The sequence below is a fragment of the Hemicordylus capensis genome, chromosome 10 (assembly GCF_027244095.1).
Source record: "Hemicordylus capensis ecotype Gifberg chromosome 10, rHemCap1.1.pri, whole genome shotgun sequence".
NCBI lineage: Eukaryota > Metazoa > Chordata > Lepidosauria > Squamata > Cordylidae > Hemicordylus > Hemicordylus capensis.
Genome location: NC_069666.1, coordinates 1676281 through 1696513, shown reverse-complemented (window position 1 = coordinate 1696513; position 20233 = coordinate 1676281). Strand labels below are relative to the sequence as shown.

Below are 20233 nucleotides of genomic sequence, written 5' to 3'. Positions count from 1 at the left end.
AACATTTTTCCGAGGTCTTGGGCAGAGAAGGGTCTTGCTACTGTGGCCTGCTACCTGAGGTCCTTTTAACTGGAAATGCCGAGGACTGTCATTGAGAGCACCTTCTGCATGCAAAGCAGACGCTCTAGCCCCAAGCGGTAGCCAGCAGGCATTCTGTAATATTGAATAATATGTAATATTGCCTCCACATTGCCCCTCCCTCTTTCCCTTCCCTTGCCATCAGCTTAGCAGAAGCCAAGTGGTTGTTCATAGTGCTGAAGTTTTGTAGCTGTTACCATTTTAAGCCCCGAATTGTATCTGACTACACCAGAAAGTGGGGTTGACTGTGGGCTGACCCACCTGCCTGTGCTGCTTCCTCGAACAGGGGATAGGAAAGTCAGCCTGTGTAGACTTGGCTTGAAACAGAGCCACTTCATGTGGTTTTGATTGATTGATGAAGTGTCGTCGAGCTGGTGTCGACTCTTAGCAACCACATAGAGAGATCCTCTCCAGGATTATCTGTCTCCAACTTGGCCTTGAAGGTCTCTCCGTGGTGCACTCATCGCTGTCGTCATCGAGTCCATCCACCTTGCTGCAGGTCGTCCTTTTCTTCTCTTGCCTTCCACTTTTCCCACCATTATGAGCTATCATCCACATTCTCAGCTATCAGAGGGGTGTCATCATCGTAGCACAAGTTATTGATGTTTCTTCCTCCAACTTTAAAACCGCGCTCATCTTCTTCTAATCCAGCTTCAATCAGCATTTGTTCAGCATATAAGTTGAATGTGAGTGAGGGCTACGCCTGGCATTCTTTGCTTTGAAGCGACTTCTGCAAAGTTTCTCGCCTTTTTTCTGCTCTGGTGCATCCCACATGCATGCAATGATATCCTCTCTGCAGTCCTGAGCCTTGGCTATCAGAGGAAAAAGACTTCTGTGCCAGCTCCTCAGTATTCAGGATGGGGCCTGTTAGCTACCCCTGTGCAATTCTGCACATAACGCAGGAGAAGCCTGATGCTTTGCAGGTAGATACCCTGCCCTGGGTGTTTGGACCTGGGCACTGACATTTTGAAGGGTGGGTGGGTCCTCCTTTGAGACCAACTGCTAGTGAGCCTAGGACACTTGGGTTCAGCCTCAGTTTGTCATGTGCAAAATGGAAACAATCATGACATGGTTGGTCGACCTGTTCAGTGCCCCCTCCTCCCAAACACTTGATTTATGTAGGGACTGGTTTGTGTCACCAAATAGAGAGATCTGTGCATTTTACAGTTCCTATGAGACCACCCCACCTCCAGTTGATGGCCGGTGAGGGTTGCATCCTTAATTGCCCTTTGCCCTTGTTTGTTTCTCCTTAAAGGGCCCAAGAACATGTTTGTGTGAAATGCATTTTCATGCCTTACCAAACATCTCAGCTGACACTTTGGGATTCTGTTGCCAGGGTTAAATTTGGGGCAACTTTCCTAACCTAGAAGCAAGCTGGAAAGGATTTTCACATTCTGGCTTATAAGCAACTGCTGCTGGGGAAGAATGAAAGGCTGAGAGAACCTTCTCTGGAATGGTAGTTAGATTTCTCATAATGTGGAGAGAATTACAGCACCCACATGCACCGGAAGGTCACTGAACAGCGTAGCTGAAGGCATGGTTAGTTTTATGGTAGAGTGGAGAGAGAGAGAGAGAGAGAGAGGAGTTTAAAAATGTAGAAAACCTTCTATGAAATACTTGTATACTGTTCTGTAAATGTTAAATGCCTAAAAGTTACAACCTGTTGCTCTTTTTAATCATAGGCATAGCAAATGGCTTTGCAGTAATTTTTGTTCATCCTCATGTCAGCTCTCTGAATTATTCCTGTGTTCCTTTCTAGGCCTTTCTAGTCCAGCACCTTGTTTCCCAAAGAGGCCACCAGATGCCCCTGGGAAGCCCCCAAGCAAGAGATGAAGGCATGCCCCCTTCTCCTGCTGTTGCTCCCTTGCAACTGGTATTAAGAGCCATCCTGCCTCTGAGCTTGGAGGTAGCCTCTAGCCATCCAGACTAGGAGCCATTGTTAGACCTGTCCTCCATGAATTTGTCGAAGCCCCCTTCAAAGCCATCCAAGATCTGCTCCAGGATCTGACATTGTGTCAGATCCTGAAGCGTACCTTTTGGCTCATGTGATGCAATGGCTTGAGGATGGCAAAATCCATCTCCTTCTTATCACCTGTGGTGTGGGGTTGGCTGCCTTGTTGGAAACTGCCTTGCATCTCCAGAGCTTAAGTTCCCTCCCACCCTCACGACCCTCCATGGAGGGCTCTAGGTTTGCCCTCAGTCTAGCATGCTCTAGATGCTCGCATTTCAGTAAGCTGAAACTAGAGACGTAGCTGTCGTTTGTCCTTAAGAAGGAACACTTGGTCTTTTGGCAAGTACAGAAATAGGTTTTGATCCAGTGCTTGCTTTTCTGCATTTCTGCAGAATGTACAGATTCCAGCCCTCTTCAGCCAACCATGCGTCAGCCACAAGGAAGAACCTGTGGTGGTTGGTTCCCAGCCCGTGGCAAGCTGGTGTATGTTGAGTGACATTCTGCAATGTATTGGGAGGTGCTGAATTTAAATAATTGGGACAGGAGAGTTGGGTAATCAAGACTCAAGAGAAGAGGGGCTCCACTGTGTTGAGGTATAGATCTATTAAGTTGTCAAGCCAGGAGGATTCAGAAGCGACAAGGGGGAATGAAAATATGTTCCCAAACTTGCAACATAGCGGGGAGACTTTTCTGATTGACTGCCTTAACTTGCATGCCTTTATATCTTTTCAATTTTCCTTTGGGGATTATATTTCATTTTATGTCCAAATGGCTTCTGTTGTGAGGATACAGTGCTCATGTCGGCACAGCCCTTTTTGTGGATTTTCTCTCTCTCTCTCTCTCTCTCTCTCTCTCTCTCTCTCTCTCTCTTGCTTCTTTGCTTTAGCTGTTAGCCTATTTATAAATCTAAATCTACATACAGAGGTCATTGGTTGGCTGAACTTAAAACCATTTTACTCAGTAAATTTAATTAAGAAAATACAGTGCAACTCATAAGCAAATGAGTTTTTCCTAGTTTTAAACCAAACCATCCTCTTGAGTGTTGATTGCCTTGCTCGACCCCTGGTGATACTGAAACAGGCAAAATTAAAAAGGACATTAAAGCTTCATTAAATCTGAAACACATTTAGTACAGTGACATATCTGCAGGCTATTTCGAGGAAGATTACAGACTCTTTTGTGAGTTTCTTAATTTATAATACCTTGACATTCTTGGGGAGGGGAGAAGCGGGGAGAACTTGGCCCTGCGCCGTAGAGCAATGGTTCTTGGAGCCTCCAAACTGGGTTTTTTGCTCCCTGATGCTGCTGACGTGTTCAGTAACATGACTACTTTACATATGAAACAGACCCTTATGGAAGTTTTGTATTTAATTTTTTTAAACGTATAAACAGATTTGGGTATACTCTGCAAAAACACCAGTTTCTCTTCTTATGAAACCCAACTCTGCATGTGGAATAAATTATATTTGCAGAAATGTGATTGATTTGCATAAACACCCTTCATTCTCTAGTGGTTCCATGATGGGGCGGTCTTTATTTCTGGGAATTACCCTCCTCTTGGTTGACAGTCAGGGTCCCATCAGCAAGCGCAGTACTGAGGGGAGAAGGTTCTGGCATCGCTTGTGTCCGAACCATCGTGACACCATTTGAATTGGTGTCAGTTGGGAGGGGAAAGCATCCTTCTCTGGAAAGAAGAGGCCTGGGCATAATCACGTCAGAGGAGGAAGAGCTGTAAGAGCTGCATGCATCCAGGTTGTTTACCCCACTTCTAGTTGTTGGGGAACCCAGAAGGTGGGCTGGCAGGACATGTCATTGGGCCTGTGGGACTCCCGGGGAGGGAGCGATCACTTCTCCTGGATTTGTCATCCTTTAAAGTACCCTTCAAGACCAAGTGTTGAGAGAAATACATAGGAAACATAGGAAACTGCCATATACTGAGTCAGACCATGGGTCCATCTAGCTCAGTATTGTCTTCACAAACTGGCAGCGGCTTCTCCAAGGCTGCAGGCAGGAATCTCTCTCAGCCCTATCTTGGAGATGCCGCCAGGGAGGGAACTTGGGACCTTCTGCTCTTCCCAGAGCAGCTCCATCCCCTAAGGGGAATATCTTGCAGTGCTCACACATCAAGTCTCCCATTCAGATGCAACCAGGGCAGACCCTGCTTAGCTAAGGGGACAAGTCATGCTTGCTACCACAAGACGTCTCAGTACATGCTTTTGGGTCAATTCAGGGTTCTGATTTATGTTTGTGATGGTGAGTATGGAACCAAAGAGTGGTGGTTAATGTGGAGTATAATGCTGGGATGTTATATATGTTGTGTTTGAAGCTGAAATGGGGTTTGGTTAGGGTTTGCTATCCTGGCACTGCCCACTCCATGGCTTTCCCACCCTATTTGGGACTCTGCCGCCCCTGTTTTCACCTCTCACATGCACACCTACCCATGAATTCCTTTCTACTCTGAGCTTCACCCAAGTTCTTGCATTCCTAAACCACTCTCAGGTTGAGAAAACCTGACAAGATGATGTAAATCTCCTAACTTGTGTTTCCCCACATTTTATTTGTGAGTGCAGAATTTTGGGTTGTGATGGCCAGAGATGGGGTCAGACAGATTTCATAGCCTTGCTCATTGTCCAGAACTGTACGTGCTAAATATAGCCATTCTTCTTGTTTAGAGGTTATTTTTGCTTCAGTTTCTCCTTCTGTGTCTGTCCATTTTGCCCTCAATACTGTACTGAATTTTTGCATTATGCCACCCACCCACCTTCAAGGAAAATCTCTTCTTCCCTCCCCCCCCCTTCCCCCCTTCCTCTTCTTGCCCAACCCTGATGCAAATCTTTCTAACTAGACAAATATTATTTCCTTTCCCAGCTTGCTCTCGGGAGGTTCCCGTATCCTCAGGTAAGAATGTTCATTACCGCTGCCTGCCACAGCGGCGTTCATTCCTATGTATGAAGTTGCAAAGAGCAATTGTGAGCCTTGTAGCCAGGTTCGAATAAATCTTCCCTGTTAAATTAAAAAGTGAGATCTTCAGAGTCGTCTGAAAGTGCCGTTGATTGTTTTCTCCTTTAATCTCAATATTTATTTTACATGCTTGAGGCCATATAAATGGTTGGGGAGGCAGAAATTCAGCCTTTCCTTACTCTAGGTCACCTGAAAGAATGATATGCAGATCATTACCCCATGTACTCTCATTTATTTATTTATTTATTTATTTATTTAAATATCTGGTTTTAATTTTGAAATAAACAGCGTGTACTGTTATATGATTACGTGGGATTGGTAATGGGGCTGGTGGGGGAATGACCTTTTCTGGAATCTTGATCTATTTTTCCTTCTTCTTTTAAATGAGTCTGCATTAAATAACTTGCAGCATGCTGTCTGTAGAAGGCTAAGGTAACTGGTATGACTGTCCCTGGCCTATGGTAATTGCTTTGGCCCAGAAGCTGATGCCAGATGAGCCCGACCACACAGACCACCATCTTCAGGCTTGTTTCCAGGAAGGTTACTGACAGCCAGACTCTCCATGTTCCCTTCTGATGGTGATCCATGTGCACGTGGACATTATCGGGGCCCTTACTGCTGTCACCCCCACCCCTGGAAGGAAGCTCTCTGAGAACTAGTACTTAATCCACTTTACTTACTTACTTTAAAATACTCTGTTACTTTGTGCACCCAAACCGGAATGCAGTCGGTATGGCTTTCTACTCCTCATGTAGCAACAGATGTTGAAGCCAGCACAGTGGGATCCAAGGCAGGAATATCTGGCCCCTTGACTCATAAGACATCTTCCGTAAGGCTCATCTAGCTCTGTGTTTATATGTGCGGAAGGAGAAATGCCTGTGTATGACATGTCTTGCCGAAGGGCTCAACACGTGCTGGACTGGGGCCAACTAACCCTTGTTCAGAAGTTTGTTTGTTTGGGGTTTTGAAGGTTTCATGGATACTTGGGTTGGAGATTCCACCATTCACAAGACTCCGATCCTGATGTGTGTCCATCATGGAGTTGCTTGGGGATTTTCGGACTTGGGTCCCCAGATGTTGTTGAACTTCAACTACCATAATAATTAGAGTTGAAGTCTGATAACATCTGGGACCCAAGGTTGTGAACCTCTGGAGTAGCTGGACAAGTGTAACCTTTTGCTTTAAAAAAGAAGAAGAAGAAAAGAGGGTGTCACTTCAGTTACATGATATATAGAATTTGCCCTTTTTGTCCCTGCCAGTGTGTCTGGGGTCTTGTTCACGCGGCGATGGTACACTGGTGTCTGGACTGGTGGGGGCCTGTATAATGGAGTGTTCTTCCATGCAGAATAAGATCCCTGCACATAGAAACGCCTTGTGTCTGACATCTCATTCTCCATGTGGAGGGCTTTTATTTTTGCGGTTTTTATTCGTATTTTTGCCTGGCTGCATTTCTTTGCAAGTATTTATTGTGCCAAAAATGGATGATAGCATTCAAAGAGTCAGGGAAGGAACCTGTCATCTTCATTTCTAGAAAAGTATTCCTCCTTTTTCTAGAAGAATTATGAGAGAGATCCATGGGGCAAAATGCGTTATTTGGGATATCTTTCCTTTGGGGCTGGGGTCTTTTACCTTCTGAACAAAGGAGGCGGGCAGTGCCTAGGCATGCTTCTCTGAAATGCATGAGAGCTGCAGGGAAGCACCTTGGAGCTCTTGCCCAGTGCTGGACCGTTTCCGTGGTCCGTGCTCTGGAGCCATTCCCTGGTGGATTATACCGGCTTCCTAGTGTGGAGGATTCAGGCCAAATGCCAAGGGGCAAGCCTGAGTTAGAGACGGTGTTCGTCTGTGCTCCTTAAGCATCTATTAACTTGCTCTTATTATGCAAATAGCAGATAACTAATTTATGCATGGTTAGATTATGCAGATGCCTCACCACTGTGGTTATTGAATAATAGGAAGAGACCCAGGTATCTTTCTCGTGTTTCGGAGCACATTTCTGAAACATATTCTTCTGACACTTGTATGGAGTAACAGCAGGAGAGAGGGCATGCCCTCAATTCCTGCCTGTGGCTTCCTGCAGCATCTGGGGGGCCACTGTGTGAAACAGGATGCTGGACTAGATGGGCTGCCTTGGGCCTGATCCAGCAGGGCTGTTCTTATGGACATAAGATTCAGCAGATGCCAAATTTTACTAGCCATTGCTCTGTTTGTGTCCAGAACAACATATTTCAGGCTAAGGAAAGCATGCTTTTTGGCAGGTGAAGTGCAAATTTTTCTGAACCTCTTTGGGAACTTTCCTCAGAAGGCCATATTCTGTGCTTAGAGAATCACAGCTAAGAATAGCACCCCCCAAAAAAACCCCAAACCCTAAAATAAATGCATATGTAGCTGTGTTAGTCCAATCCAAAAGTCAGAGTAGAGTAATATCATAATTAGGATTAACTAGAATACCACAAGCAAGTATTGAAAGCATCATCCCACTCCGCCGAGAATAATTACAGAGTTTTGCTTTCCCGGTTCATGTGAGCCAGTGGCGCACTCGGAGTCGTGGCAGGGTGCAGAGTGGCTCGTGGCCCCTTGAGCCTGCTCACCTCCAGCCACACCAGCCTGCCCCACCTCCCGCCCCGGCTTGGCCCAGTGAACAGCAGCCTGGCCCCACAGAGAGCCCTGCCAGAGGCTACTCAGGTCTTGCCACTTCCAGTTGCAGCCGCTTGGTCAGGTCCTTGTGCTCCCACGTATCCTCCGCTACCAACTTTCATTCGATGACATGTGGGCATGATTCCCTCCATTCTCCCTAGGTTTGGAGCAGGACTTAGAGGCATGTTTGGGACTGAGACCATATGGTATGACCACCCTAGGCCAGCAGTCAGGTACATCCCACTTCAGCTGAAATCATGACACCTGGGGGGCACAGCAGCCTCTGCTCAAGGCGAAACAGCTCCTGTTTGTTTCAGGGGAAGCTTACAAAGGCTGTTGTCACAGCAGGTCTTTAAAAACTTTATGTACAATTATGCCAAGTTCTTAAGCTCAAAAATTAGCTGCTTGTACTAGTCAAGTTTTTTTCAGGTAAGCATGTGCTTTCAGGACTTGGGTTTTGAGAAGTATTTGAACTTTATTGTATTTTTTTTTATTTGCAATTTACTTACAAATGTGTCAGTTTGCAGGGAAAACATTGAAATATTGTGATAATTAGACTTTGCACTGCTGTTACCAAGTGTTTACACAATCAAATTCCAGGGTTTGATCAGTCCAGAAAATTCCTGATTCTCTTGATGTTTTTATTAACCTATAATTGTGATAATCACCACTCATTTGCTGTTAAGGAAAACATTCTTCAGGAATACGTCAAGTACAGTGCTTTAGAGATTCCTTTCAAAAGATGTACGTGGCCCAAATTATCTTATTTCAATATATAAATAGTATGCAAAGAAATATTTGCAATCTCCCAATTAGGATTTTAATTTTATTTATTTTATGTATCTATTTATGTATCAGTTTATATCCTGATTTTTAGGGCCCACAAAGCCGCTAACAATATAAAAATGCAAAGACCAGTCCATACAAGCAGTGATAAAACCGCAGCAAACATAAAATTGAAACAATAAATACCTTGGGGTCTAAGACTCAAAAGGCCTGGAATTTTATTTTATTTTTAAAATGTCTTTGCCTGCTGGTGGCGAAATGACATCCGAATAGGCAGCAGGGGAGCCTTCCTGGGGAGAGCATTCCCAAGGCAGGGCCCCACAACTGAAAAGGACGGTTCTCCCTTCACTGTTCGCCTTGCCCTCAAGATGGGTGCACCCATAGAAGGGTCTTCTGTGAATACCTTAACACATTCCCATCAACCAAGCCTCTGCTAGCAGTCCAGCAGCTGTGTTTTGAACTAAAGTTTCTGAACAGTTTTCAAAGGCAGCCCCACAAGGGACACATTACAAATTTAATCTGGGGGTTACTAAAACCTAAATGTTGCCAGGTTTTTTTATTTTATTTGTCTACTGCCCGCTACCAAAGTCTCTAGGCAGTTCACAGCATAAAATAAACCAAGAATAAAACAAACCAAGAATTTAACAGTTAAAACCTATAAAAACCAGATAACACCAACTAACTAAAAAGTTTGGCTGAAGAGATGTGTCTTCAGCTGTTTCCTAAAAGCCAAAAGGAATGGAGCAGCTCTAATCTTGGCAGGAAGGGCATTCCACAGTCCTGAAACTACAGAGAAGGCTTGCCTTTGAGTCACCACTAAACGAGTTGGTGGCACCCTCAGATGAACCTCCCCTGAAGATCTTAGGTGGCGGGGTTCATAACGAAGAGGGCATTCTCTTCTTTGTGTCATGCCAAAGTTGAGATCAATGTGGCTTCTATGATACCAGTTTGTTTCCAGATGTGTAAAGTTTTATATCGTGGATTTGGCTGCAGTTTCTGATTCTGTGCAGAAATAATTGCAGAAAGTTTAAAAGTAGGGCAATGTTGTAAGGATTACAGGTGATAATTCAGATTGCCAAATGTAGCTCATTGATGGTATCAGAAGTTGTTGTTAGGTGTGCAGCTGCTTTTGGGCATTTGGATTGTGGTGATTAAATTGAAAACATAGGAGACGGCAAGTCATGAAATGGCAGGGAAATGCCAAAATTTCACATAGTCACATAGCTCTTCTTGTGCTCAAACTTTGAAGCATTTCTATGGATCTGGGACAGACAAATCCATTCCAAAAGCGCTTAAGAGATAGATAGCGCTGTGCTGCTTGACTTCCAGAAGGTTATACAAAATGTATTTAAACTAGTCTTCCTAGATCTGGCTAAAAACCTCTTACTCTTTTTTGGGGGGTGGGGTGGATACACTTGCAGATCTTTGTTAATAAATTACATCAAAATGACTTGAAGTTTGGGGGGGATTTCCCCCCTTTCTTAAAAAAAAAAACTGAGCAAATAGTGCCCCTGGTATTGTAAAGCTTTGAATGTTTTCACACCCCATTAATTTATTACTTCTCCTTCTTCATCTTTAAATTTCATTTCCCCCCCCCCAAAAAAAAAAAAAAAAAAATCCAGCTCCCTGCTGCTTCTGAGATTTCCATCTTGTTGTTAATTTTCTCTGCTCCATATGGAGCACCAGACATTTCACCTGGAGGCTGTACTAGATTTTTCTATGGTGATCGCACTTCCGGAGGGCAGAACTGTCATTTCAGGTTCCTGGTACATCTGTCTGTGCCAGCCTTCTCTCCCCCCCCCCCACCCCCGGTCTCTCTCTCTCTCTCTCTCTTTCCTTTTCATTGGCACAAGAGAGTGTGAATAACAAATTGGGTGCACCTGAGATTTTGATGGAGTGTGTGTGTGGCGTGGAGTGGATCTCCGCAGCTCACCCCAGGGCTGGGAAGGGCTGCTCAGCTCTCCATTTGGGCAAATCCGTACCTTCCATTTGGGGCTTGGCTTGGGGAGAGCAACCCTGAACACAAGCAAGCGTGTGGGTGGGGGAGAGAGAGAGAGAGAGAGAGGAGTAAATATTTCATCCTGCCTTGTCATTGATTAGAAAAGAGCCTTTAATTTCATCTCACCCCATGTTGCGATTAATTTGCATTCTTTGTCAGAAGTTAATGGAGTTTTTTATGGTTCAGTCTGAAATCCTTGAAGACATCAGCGAGTTGATCTGATGTTTATACAACCGCCAGCGGAAAATTTTTTTGCCTTTGATTGATGGTGAGCTTGATGTTTATTCCAAACGGCTTTTAAAGCTGTTTTAAGAATTATTTGAATAAAATTCAAGCGAGATATTGTTATAACGAACAAGATTATCTGTTAAAAATCTGTTTCAAACAAGGAGCATGATAAGTGGGGCGGGGGGAGAAACCCCCCAAAGAGGAGGGAGGTGGCGAGTGGTGCCTTTTCAAGTGTTTGTCAGCAAGTGCTCAAATGAGTTGTTATGAAACTGAGCGGGTGAGACCAAGAAAGGCAGTTCTGTCAGCGCTTTCCCTCCAGAAAGGGACATCGTTGTGGCCGGCTTTTCCCTCCTCCTCTCTCCTTCCAAATGGCCAATAAAGCCGTTGGCTGTTGCAAACTTGGCTGTTTCCCATTTCCTCTGCCAGCCTTTTCTACCTGGCTTTTGCCAGCGGTTTGATGGAGTGTTGCTGTCTTGTTCCTAACTCAAAGGGACACGACTGGGGGGCCGGTGAGCTCAGCACAATGATGACATATTGCTTCTCTCCGGGCAGAGGCACCCCGCGCGATGGAAACCAAAGTGAATCGCAGAGAATGCTAAAGAGCTCTCTGCTCGCCGTTCTCCTCTGTGGGGCTGACTTGTATCAAGGCAGGCAGCAGTCCAAAATGTCATTAATGGGAGGGGGGAGGGGGGTGTCCTAGACTGGATCCACACTGGAGAGTTCCCCTCTTTCAGAGCTCCGGGTAGGTTCTTCCAGAGCCCAGGCAGAGCCGCTCACTTCAAAGAAGGGAACCGCTCCACATGCACAAAGGGAGGCATACGTGAAGGGAGCATTATGTCCTGATCAAAGCCACGTGCACCCAGACAATCGCAGCATTGGGGCAGCTGCTTTCTCCGCATCGTCCCTGGGTCCATGGCTACACAAATGATGCCACAGCATGGGCCTCAGAACTGTGGGGGTATTCGCAAAGGCCAGTGGCTCTCGGGGCTCCATTCCTGGATGTTGTTTAGAAATCGGGCTCCTCCCTCCCACGCCAACAAATTGGAGGCCTCCCACGTATGGAGCAGTCTTATAAGGAGTCAGATCATTGCTCCATCTAGCCCGGTGCTGTCTGTTCCCCAGATGGGCAGACTTCAGGCTGTGGGATCTTGTGGGACTTTTGACAATGTCTGCCAACTAGAGCCAGATGCAAAATGGTGACTCATGGGTGGAGCCAATTGCTAGCTGCAACTCATGAACCATATACAAGGATGACCTGTATATTCAAGTACAAATCTGCACCCGAAGGCAGGGGCGTAGCTAGGGGAGAGGGGGCCCGTGTTCACCCCTCTCTCCAGTGGCCCCTTGGAGTGAGGGAGATCATGAAGAAAATAGGAGGGGGTGGAGCTGAGGGGCCCTCAGGAGCTGGAGGCCCGGGTTCTTTGAACCCACCTGCTCAATACAGCTACACCCCTGCCTGAAGGAGTACAGATTGGTGATTCCAACTCGAAAACTGGCTCGCAGAACTGCACAAAGACCGGATCCAATTCTGCCAGACTGTGAAGTTGTCTGGCCCTGAGTCGGGCCCTCGGTCCATCTAGCTCAATGTCATCTATGACTGGCAGCAGTCCTGAGGATCTCAGGTATGGGTCTTCCCCATGCCTGGTCCTTTGTTTTGCTTTTAAACGGAAGATACTGAAGGCTGAGCCTGGCACCTTCTGTGCTGGCTCATGGCTCTTTGCCAGTGCCCTGCTCCCCACACCAAAGCCCTGCTGGAGCTGCAGCACCTGCACGCACTCCAGGCAGCACAGCCTTCCCTCTTCCCTGCACTGTCAGGTCTAGCGTTGTGCATCCCACACAGGTGTGTGCCCAGAGCAGACCCTGACATGGTAGGGAAGGACTGCATGCACAAGAGCTCCCGCAGGTGCCCAAAGCCCCCCGAAGCCGAAGGGGGTGAAAATCTGCTGGGCGTTATGGAGGGAGCCACTGTGAGGGATGCAGTGAGGGATGAATTCAGCAGCCAGAAAGCTAACTTGTCAACAAAGCCCAAGGCGCTCCATTCCACTTGGTAACCTGGCCCTTGTCTTCCGGTTGTGAAAGAGAACATTTTGGGAATGCTTCTTAATTGCTAATTCAAAGGCCCCTCTTCTCCCTTCCAAGGGAGGAAAAAATTATTTTGTTTCAGCAAATTCCTCCCTCATTATGATTCCTGCTAGTGCCATTGAATTGTGGGTCAAAGAGCTCCTTATCCAAGGACTTCCATTTAAAAGCGTCTTAAAGGGTTGAATAATTGGCTGGTTTTAATTGAAGCCGTTGCTTTTTGCTCCTTGATATTATTAGCAAGGTCCAAGGTTCTTTTTCTTATATGTAATCCATAATATTGACCAAGTTTGGCCTCTTTTCATTTTAGCACAAAAGCCACTTGTCGGGAATGAGCACGCACGCACACACACTTTTGCTGAATGGGATGAATAGAAAAGCTGTTTTGCCAGGTTCTTCTTCTTTCAACCGGCAGAAGTGCCATTCAGACATTCATTTATTTATTTTGTGAGGATAAATGGAAGAGTAGCAAGAGGGAGTTTCGAAATAAGCGTGCTGCTCTCTTGGCATCAGCATAATTGGTAATATTGAACCCTTTAAAAGACATTAAGCACTGTTCACATGTTGATGCCAAGACGACGCTGCTTTCCACGCTAAATTACAATCAAAGATCTCTAAGGTCATGTTTTATTGTGTGCCATATGTGTCCATCTTATTTATTTTTATTTATTATTTATTTAACATATTTTTATACCACCCAAAACATGCGTCTGTAGGCTGTTGACGTCTCTTGGTAGTCTACGGATCCCTTTGCAGGAAATATTAGGGTTGACCTGCTATTTGCTTTTCTCGCATTCCAAGGGGATATGAGGAGTTGTTTTGACAGCAACTATGATTAGTTGCATGTAGAAGTACAGTACAATACACACATGGATGTTTCCTGGTCTGACCAGATATCCTGAATTCAACCCAAAAGATGTAATTCTTTGAGATAATGACTTTATATTTTGCAGAATGGTTTATTCTTCTCCACATCCAGGCGTAAGAATAGTTTGCTCACATTTCTCTGTGTGAAACGATAGAAGTCGTTCAGTGTGAATCATATATTTTAGGCTGCTTTGCTGCTGAAGAGACGAGAGCAAACGCCTTTGGACTCAGTCAGGGTTTGCCCAGCTGTACAGGCTGCCTTCCCCTGAACTAGACCACTGGCCCATCTACCCCAGGGTTGTCCTTCTTTTCTAGCAACAAGACTCAGGCAAGAAGCTTTCTCATCCCCTGCACCTTGACCCTTTGCCCGCAGTTCAGTCCCTGGCACCTCAGTTAAAGCATCTGCTCTCCCTCTCCTCCAATAACTCCTAAATATGTGAAGCTGCCTTATCCGAGGTCAGACCCTGGGGAGAGGTCTTCTGCCTGATCCACGCACACCCCCGTGGAAGATGCCAAGGGCTGCTCCTGAGACTTTCTGCCTGCAGAGTGTCTGCTCCGCCGCTGAGCCGTGCCTACCCCAGCCGTGCCTTGTAGGAGCATATTTGTAGGGATGCCGATGAGCCCCAGGGGGTCCAAGGAAGCATTGGGATTCTGTCCTTGGATGCTCTTGTGGAAGCTCCCGCCCTGAGATCCAGTCGGAATTCCTCACTTCTTTGGAGCCTAGAATAGCATCTCCTCTGAATGTGGAGCTCTCCACTGAAGCTGGAATAACAAGGATTTTAGTGTCATATTCAGAACGAAACCCTTGGAGGGCTGTTGAGAGTGTCTGGTTTTCAAAGTATTTCCAGAGAGCCCTGTCTCTGCATCTTCGTTTATCTGCCTCCTTTGACAAGGTGGCTGGAGTTTGCCAGCTCAAAAATAAATAATGGGGACTTTATGAGTAGCACACTTGACCCAAGGTTAAGAATAGCATTAAACGCAGATCAAGGGGAGAAAAATAGAAGAGGCCATAGAATCTAAGGCAACCTCCTTTTCTGTCTGTGTCATTGCAGAAGCATGGAAAGGAAGACCGTTGCATTCACTGGCACGAGAACAAGAACCAGTATTGTCTTTGACCCAAATATCAATGATTCATGGTGTGGGGAAATCAGAGCATTTTAATGTCTATAAATAAGGCAGATTCATCTTTAACATTCAGCGCAGCTGAAAGCTTGAGAGGAAAGGGGGCAGAATAGATGCCTTCAAAACAGCTCTATGATTTATTTCCAGGTACCTTTTTCGTTTCATCTTTTTCTTTTAAACTTTGTGAGCATAAACTGCCATATCTACAGCAAGAACAAACTGCTTCGTCCTGATGGGAAGAGCTAACCTTGGTCGCCCACCATTTTCTCCAGCAGGAACTGCAGGAGGAGGTTCAAATGGATCTGCTTTGCATGCAGAAGGTCCCCGGCTCAGTCCCTGACAGCATCTCCAGGTAGAAGGTTGGCAAAGCCCCCTGCCTGAATCCTTGGAGAGCTGCTGCCAGTCATTGTAGACAATGTTGAAAGAATAAAGAGGAGGCTGACTTGGGATAAGGCAGTTTGTATGTTCCTAAGAGGAAATAAAAATTAGCAAGCATTGTCTCTGAAGTTATCAAAGGGAGGGACTACCAGAGGTCGTCTCCTCCACTTCCCAACATAAGCAGCTTTACAGAGACAGAATTCAGGCTGGCTGGTCCTCAAAAGTGGCTTTTCAAAACAAAGGCACTAATCCTTGAAGCATCAGGGAAAACATACGCTTGTATTTCTGGGTAACTCCTCTTGTACTAGGCTTGAGACTGTTGGCTCCCTCCAGCCTCAGAGGCAAGATGCCTCTGCATCCCAGTTGCAGGGGAGCAACAGCAGCAGGAGAGAGGGCCTGCCCTCAGCTCTTGCCTGTGGGCTTCCCAGAGGCATCTGGTGGGCCACTGTGGGAAACAGCATGCTGGATTACATGGGCCGTGGGCCTGATCCAGCCGGGCGGTTCTTGCATTCTTAACCAGGCAGACAACCCAAGCATTCAGTGTGCTCTCACCTTAAGCAGAGACCTATCTCTTTTTCTCCCATGCGTCATTTGGGATATCTTTTCCCTTTTCATTTTACTAGCTTCCCAATAGACAGGGGATTGTTCCCCCACCTTAGCAGTGCTCTCTCCAAGCTGCACAAATGAAGAACGGAAGGCGTCATAGCCAGCTGCATCAAGGAGCAGAGGGGTGGAGGTTGCCATGCAGGGCACTTCTTACTCAGGAGGTGTTGTGATAGTTCACAATTCAGCATTGGAAATGTTGCCTATGGGTGGAAAAGACAGAAGCCCCCTGAGCAAGGACGGGTGGTGGTGGTGGTCTGTTCCATCCATGCCAAGAGCACTTTACCTTTCCCATCCACCTTCAAGGAAAAGCCGGTACTTCCAGAGTTCCAGAATCAAGTCCCCTCCTGGAGCAAAAGACTGGGCTGTTGTTGCCTTCCTGAGTAACTTCTCTCCAGATTGTACCAGGGGAGGAGCATGTCCCACTGCGTAGCCTCTTATGCAGAAATCTTTCTTAAACACCTCTTTTGGTGCACGATAAAATCATATGCCTTGCTTCTTCGTGAACTGTGTGCAAAGACAGTGGTGCTGGCCATAAAGTTGTCTTTTATCTTTTACTGAGATGCTCCGGTGTTTGTGAGCCTGGAAAAGGTAAACAACATTGTTTTCCAGTGAAAAATATGCCTAATATAAGTACAGCTTGCATCGCTTGCCGGTGAGAGCTTGGAAGAAATATGGTTGTGGCACTTAGATTCTCTAGTGGAGTTAACAGATGAAGAGAGAGCACAGCTGTACAAACGATTCTACCCGTAGCGATGGGTCATAATAAATACACCCAACTTTCCGGTGTCTCTCTGGTATTTGTGTGGCAAGAAAAAGCACAGTAGCTTTATTTAATTGAGAAAATGAATAAGTTACAACCACATTGCATCATCAAGATACGAACTTAACAGCAGCCTTGTCATTAGGCTCTGTGGCAGCGATAAAAGGTAATTGAGTGTCTTAAGCGCTTTGAATCAGTTCTAGGTAACTGGCACAGCTATCTTAATGCAAAATTTATGAAGAAGGGACCGAGGTAATAGGTTGCTATCGAAATCAGACACTGAAGCCCAGCTTGCGCGTGTGTGTGTGTGTGTGTGTGTGTGTGTGTGTGTGTGTGTTTCTCTTGAAAAGCTTTACATTTCTGTGAAACACAAAAAGGCAGAGAAATCATCCAGAGAGGAGGATCTGAAGCCCATGTGCCCGAAGGAGAATTTATTGGTTCACATCTTCTGCCCAACACATTTCCGGCAAATGTCTTCTTCAGGAGTGACAATTACAAGCTATCTTCTTTCTAAAGGTGCTTCTTCAGAGTTATAGTTCGCACCGCATGTTCCTGCAGAGCACCTTTTGAAATGGCCAAACTGTAATTGTCACCCCCAAAGAAAACATTTGTCTCCTTCAGCACCAGTTTGAAGTTCACCTCTCTCTCTGCTCTCCATATGAAGCTGTTAAAAAGTGGCGGGGGGGGGTTCTGTTTGTATGTCCCTTCGTGGCAGCAAGAAGGACATTCACGAGAGTAATTTCCCCCCTAGTTGTATACTTTATCAAGGCCACTATATGGTGTTCTTCTTTCTTGGCCAAAATGAGAATCAGGTCTCGGTTGCAGGGCCAGGCGGGTTCTGTCTATTACTTCCCCATGAAAGGGGCTGCCAACAGCCCCCGAACCTGCATTCCCTGATGGTATTCTGCAGTGGTGCCGATGTTGACAGCGGAAGACACAGGCAAGCCTCTCTTGACTTGACAGCTGCAAGCATGGGTCAGGGAGATGATTTGCATCAGTCTCCCTGGAGAGACAGGCCTCGGGGAGGGACCCGTAGATGATCTCATGCACTGAGCTGGGGGTTAGACTAGAAGACTCCCAGAGCATCATCTAAGGGCACACAATGCAAGCACCTAGCTGAAGCCAAGCAGGTCTGGGAGTGGTCCATGCCTGGATGGGAGACCCATGCATGCCAGCTTTTCGGAGAGGAGCTGTAGCTTTGTGGAAGGGCATTTGTTTTGCATGCAGAAGGTCCCAGGTTCCATCCCTGGCTGTATCTCCTGGTAGAACTGGAACCAACTCCTGCTTGAAACCTTGGAAAAGCCACTGCCAGGATGGACCCTAGGGTCTGAACACAGGCAGCTTCCTGTCTTTCTGAATGGCTCTTTCCCCTTGGAAGGAGTGTTGAGTTGGACATTTCTAGGCTGTGATGCTTATTCTGGGTCTCAACCTGCTTTGACTTCAGGGTTTGTAGGAATCTCGAGCCACTTCATTTGGGCTACAAGAAATGTTTTCAGAAGTGTTTAGCCAGTTCTTCTTCAGAGATTATGGCTGTTCCACAAGCGCCCCTTCTTTTATTCTGGGGGGGATAGAAAGAATTCCATTGCCCCACTTGGCAGTGCATTCTGCCCCATAGAATTACAAATCCAATCCAAGTCTCATTTCAGCCAGGCTCATAGACTGCAGGAGGACTGAGCAGTTGTGGTTTCCCGTCACATGCTCACCCCCCCCACCACGCACACACCCTTTCATGCCCCCAGCATATCCCCCCCATCACATGCAATGGGGGCCCTGTGCCCCTCTTGGAGGAGCAATGCTACATTACAGCAAAGAGGAGCTACAAGCCAGCCTCCTCCTTTGAGCCCAATTAGCTCTCATTTGCTGGTAAATATTCCATCCAGGTTGTCGGCCAGATATTTTGCCCCTTGTAATGTAAACAGCATATTGTGTTGTGCTGGGTTATAATAGCTGCGAATTGTGTGTAGCTGAAAACCAATATAGATACAGCCTGCTCTGCTTGCGCTCTGTGTTGCTTACTCTGCCTCTTCTCCCCAGATGTAGGCCGTGCATGCCAGGTCTGTGAGTGGGAAGAGGGACTCAGTGTGTGTGGTTACGTGGCAGCAAGTTTTGGGGCGGGTGGAGAAGTTATCTGCACTAGACTGCAGCTTTGTGGAGGGTCCTCTGTTGGCCCGGCGGGATGGGGGACAAGCATGGTCTGTTTCTCTCTCCCCCTCCCCTGAGATGGTTCGTGGGCTTTAAATGGCCACATTCCTTAGGATTAGAGCCATAATATGCAATTCCCCAGGAGGTTCTCTTGCACTTCCATGTGTGGCTTATGTGCCACACGTGCTACTGCAGGAGATGCATTTCAGATGTGCTGGGAAATTCCTGCCCTGTCTTGCCATGATTTGGGGTTCTTCCTTTACCATCAACCTCTTCTATTAAATGAAAACTGCCACTGCTGCTGCTTAGAAGCTGTGCTGTTTGGTTCAGTTAATTGATTTTTAAATCTTCTGATTTTCCTCCCGTTAATCAAGCTGTAGTTATACCTGCATTGCTTTCTCTCTCTGCACCTGGCAAGCACCATCTTAAAAATGGCAGCCCTCCCCCCACGTAGGAAGGAGATTATCTGCCATGACACATGCCTGCATCATTTCAAAACAAAGGAAGTCTTCTTCCTGTTTCATGAGGATTGCTTTTACCCAGATGCAGACTTATGCAAAATAATCAACCGATTAATTGACTAAGATGTCTTTAATTGGGTGATTGTCCTCCTTGGAACACGTTTAATGCCAAGAGTGCCTTAAGGGTTTGCAGAGCAGCAAAAATATTACACATACCCCTCTGGTAGGAGAGTTTTTTCATTGGCTTAGAGTGCTGTTTGGAGAGGTGCAGGTAAGTGAGGTTTTAATAACTGGGAACTGGAAGAGGTTCATTTTTAAGAGGCCATGTTCATAGGTGATGCTCCAAACATCTGGATGTCTTGGTTATGTATTTTATTTACTTATTAAGTATTTATTTATTTGATTTCTATACCGCCCTTCCAAAAATGGCTCAGGGTGGTTTACACAGAGAAATAAATAAATAAATAATAAGATCATTTATTATAATCTATATTTTAAAATATAGTTTTCAAAATGTTTATGAGTTAGAACTCCCCGGAAATAAATTGAGGTCCTCCCAATGTTTTCTGTGCAAGCTTGTACTATGCTGCCTACATATGTTTGCTAAGGCAGTTTCCTCGTCCCGCACATGGAGAATGAGGAGCGTGTCCATTTTTCTCTGCTGAAGACTATCAGAGAGATGTAAGCTTCATGAGACCCCCAATAATGGTATGGCCAGTTTTCCAGAATCCTGGGCTCCTCATGGCCCTTTCCTACCTGTGTCAAGATTACTGAGAGGATGATGCCTCCAGCTAGCAAGGAGGAAAGGGAGCTTCCAAAGCCCATGGCAGAAATGCAGCCATTTATCACTCTGGCAGTCTCCAACTGAGGATATTGAATGGAAAAGGCAGGCCAAGTTAACTGTGAACAAGCCCAAGATGTGTGAGGCAGAGAAGCAAGCTGCAGAATGTTGAGACTGCAGAGAGCTTTCTGGAAAGTTATAATTAAATCCTTGGACGGCAGGGTTCTGGGGAAGTTGATCTGTCATGTGACCCCCATTGCTGGCCCCGTCCGCACCAGTGGCTTCCTTCAGGTTGCAACAGTCTGCTGTGGGAGCAGCCACCTTGGGAGGTTCTTGGGTCACTGCTGGAGATGTAGGGGCAAGCTCTTGGTTTGCCTCTTGGAGTCTCTAGCCTGCAGTT

General features: G+C 46.2%; 1 protein-coding gene across 10 annotated transcripts in view; it reads left to right on the top strand.

Moving 5' to 3' along the window:
- Positions 1-20233, top strand: part of MAP2K5 (mitogen-activated protein kinase kinase 5) — a 126902-nt gene that overhangs the window by 69829 nt on the left and 36840 nt on the right. For 8 of the 10 annotated variants that reach the window (XM_053271739.1, XM_053271736.1, XM_053271735.1 and 5 more), the window contains one exon: positions 4898-4927. The exons of the other annotated variants lie outside the window; for them this stretch is intronic. In XM_053271739.1, coding sequence (XP_053127714.1) covers positions 4898-4927 — 30 coding nt within the window. The remainder of the gene's footprint in view (positions 1-4897; positions 4928-20233) is intronic. 10 annotated transcript variants of the gene reach the window in all.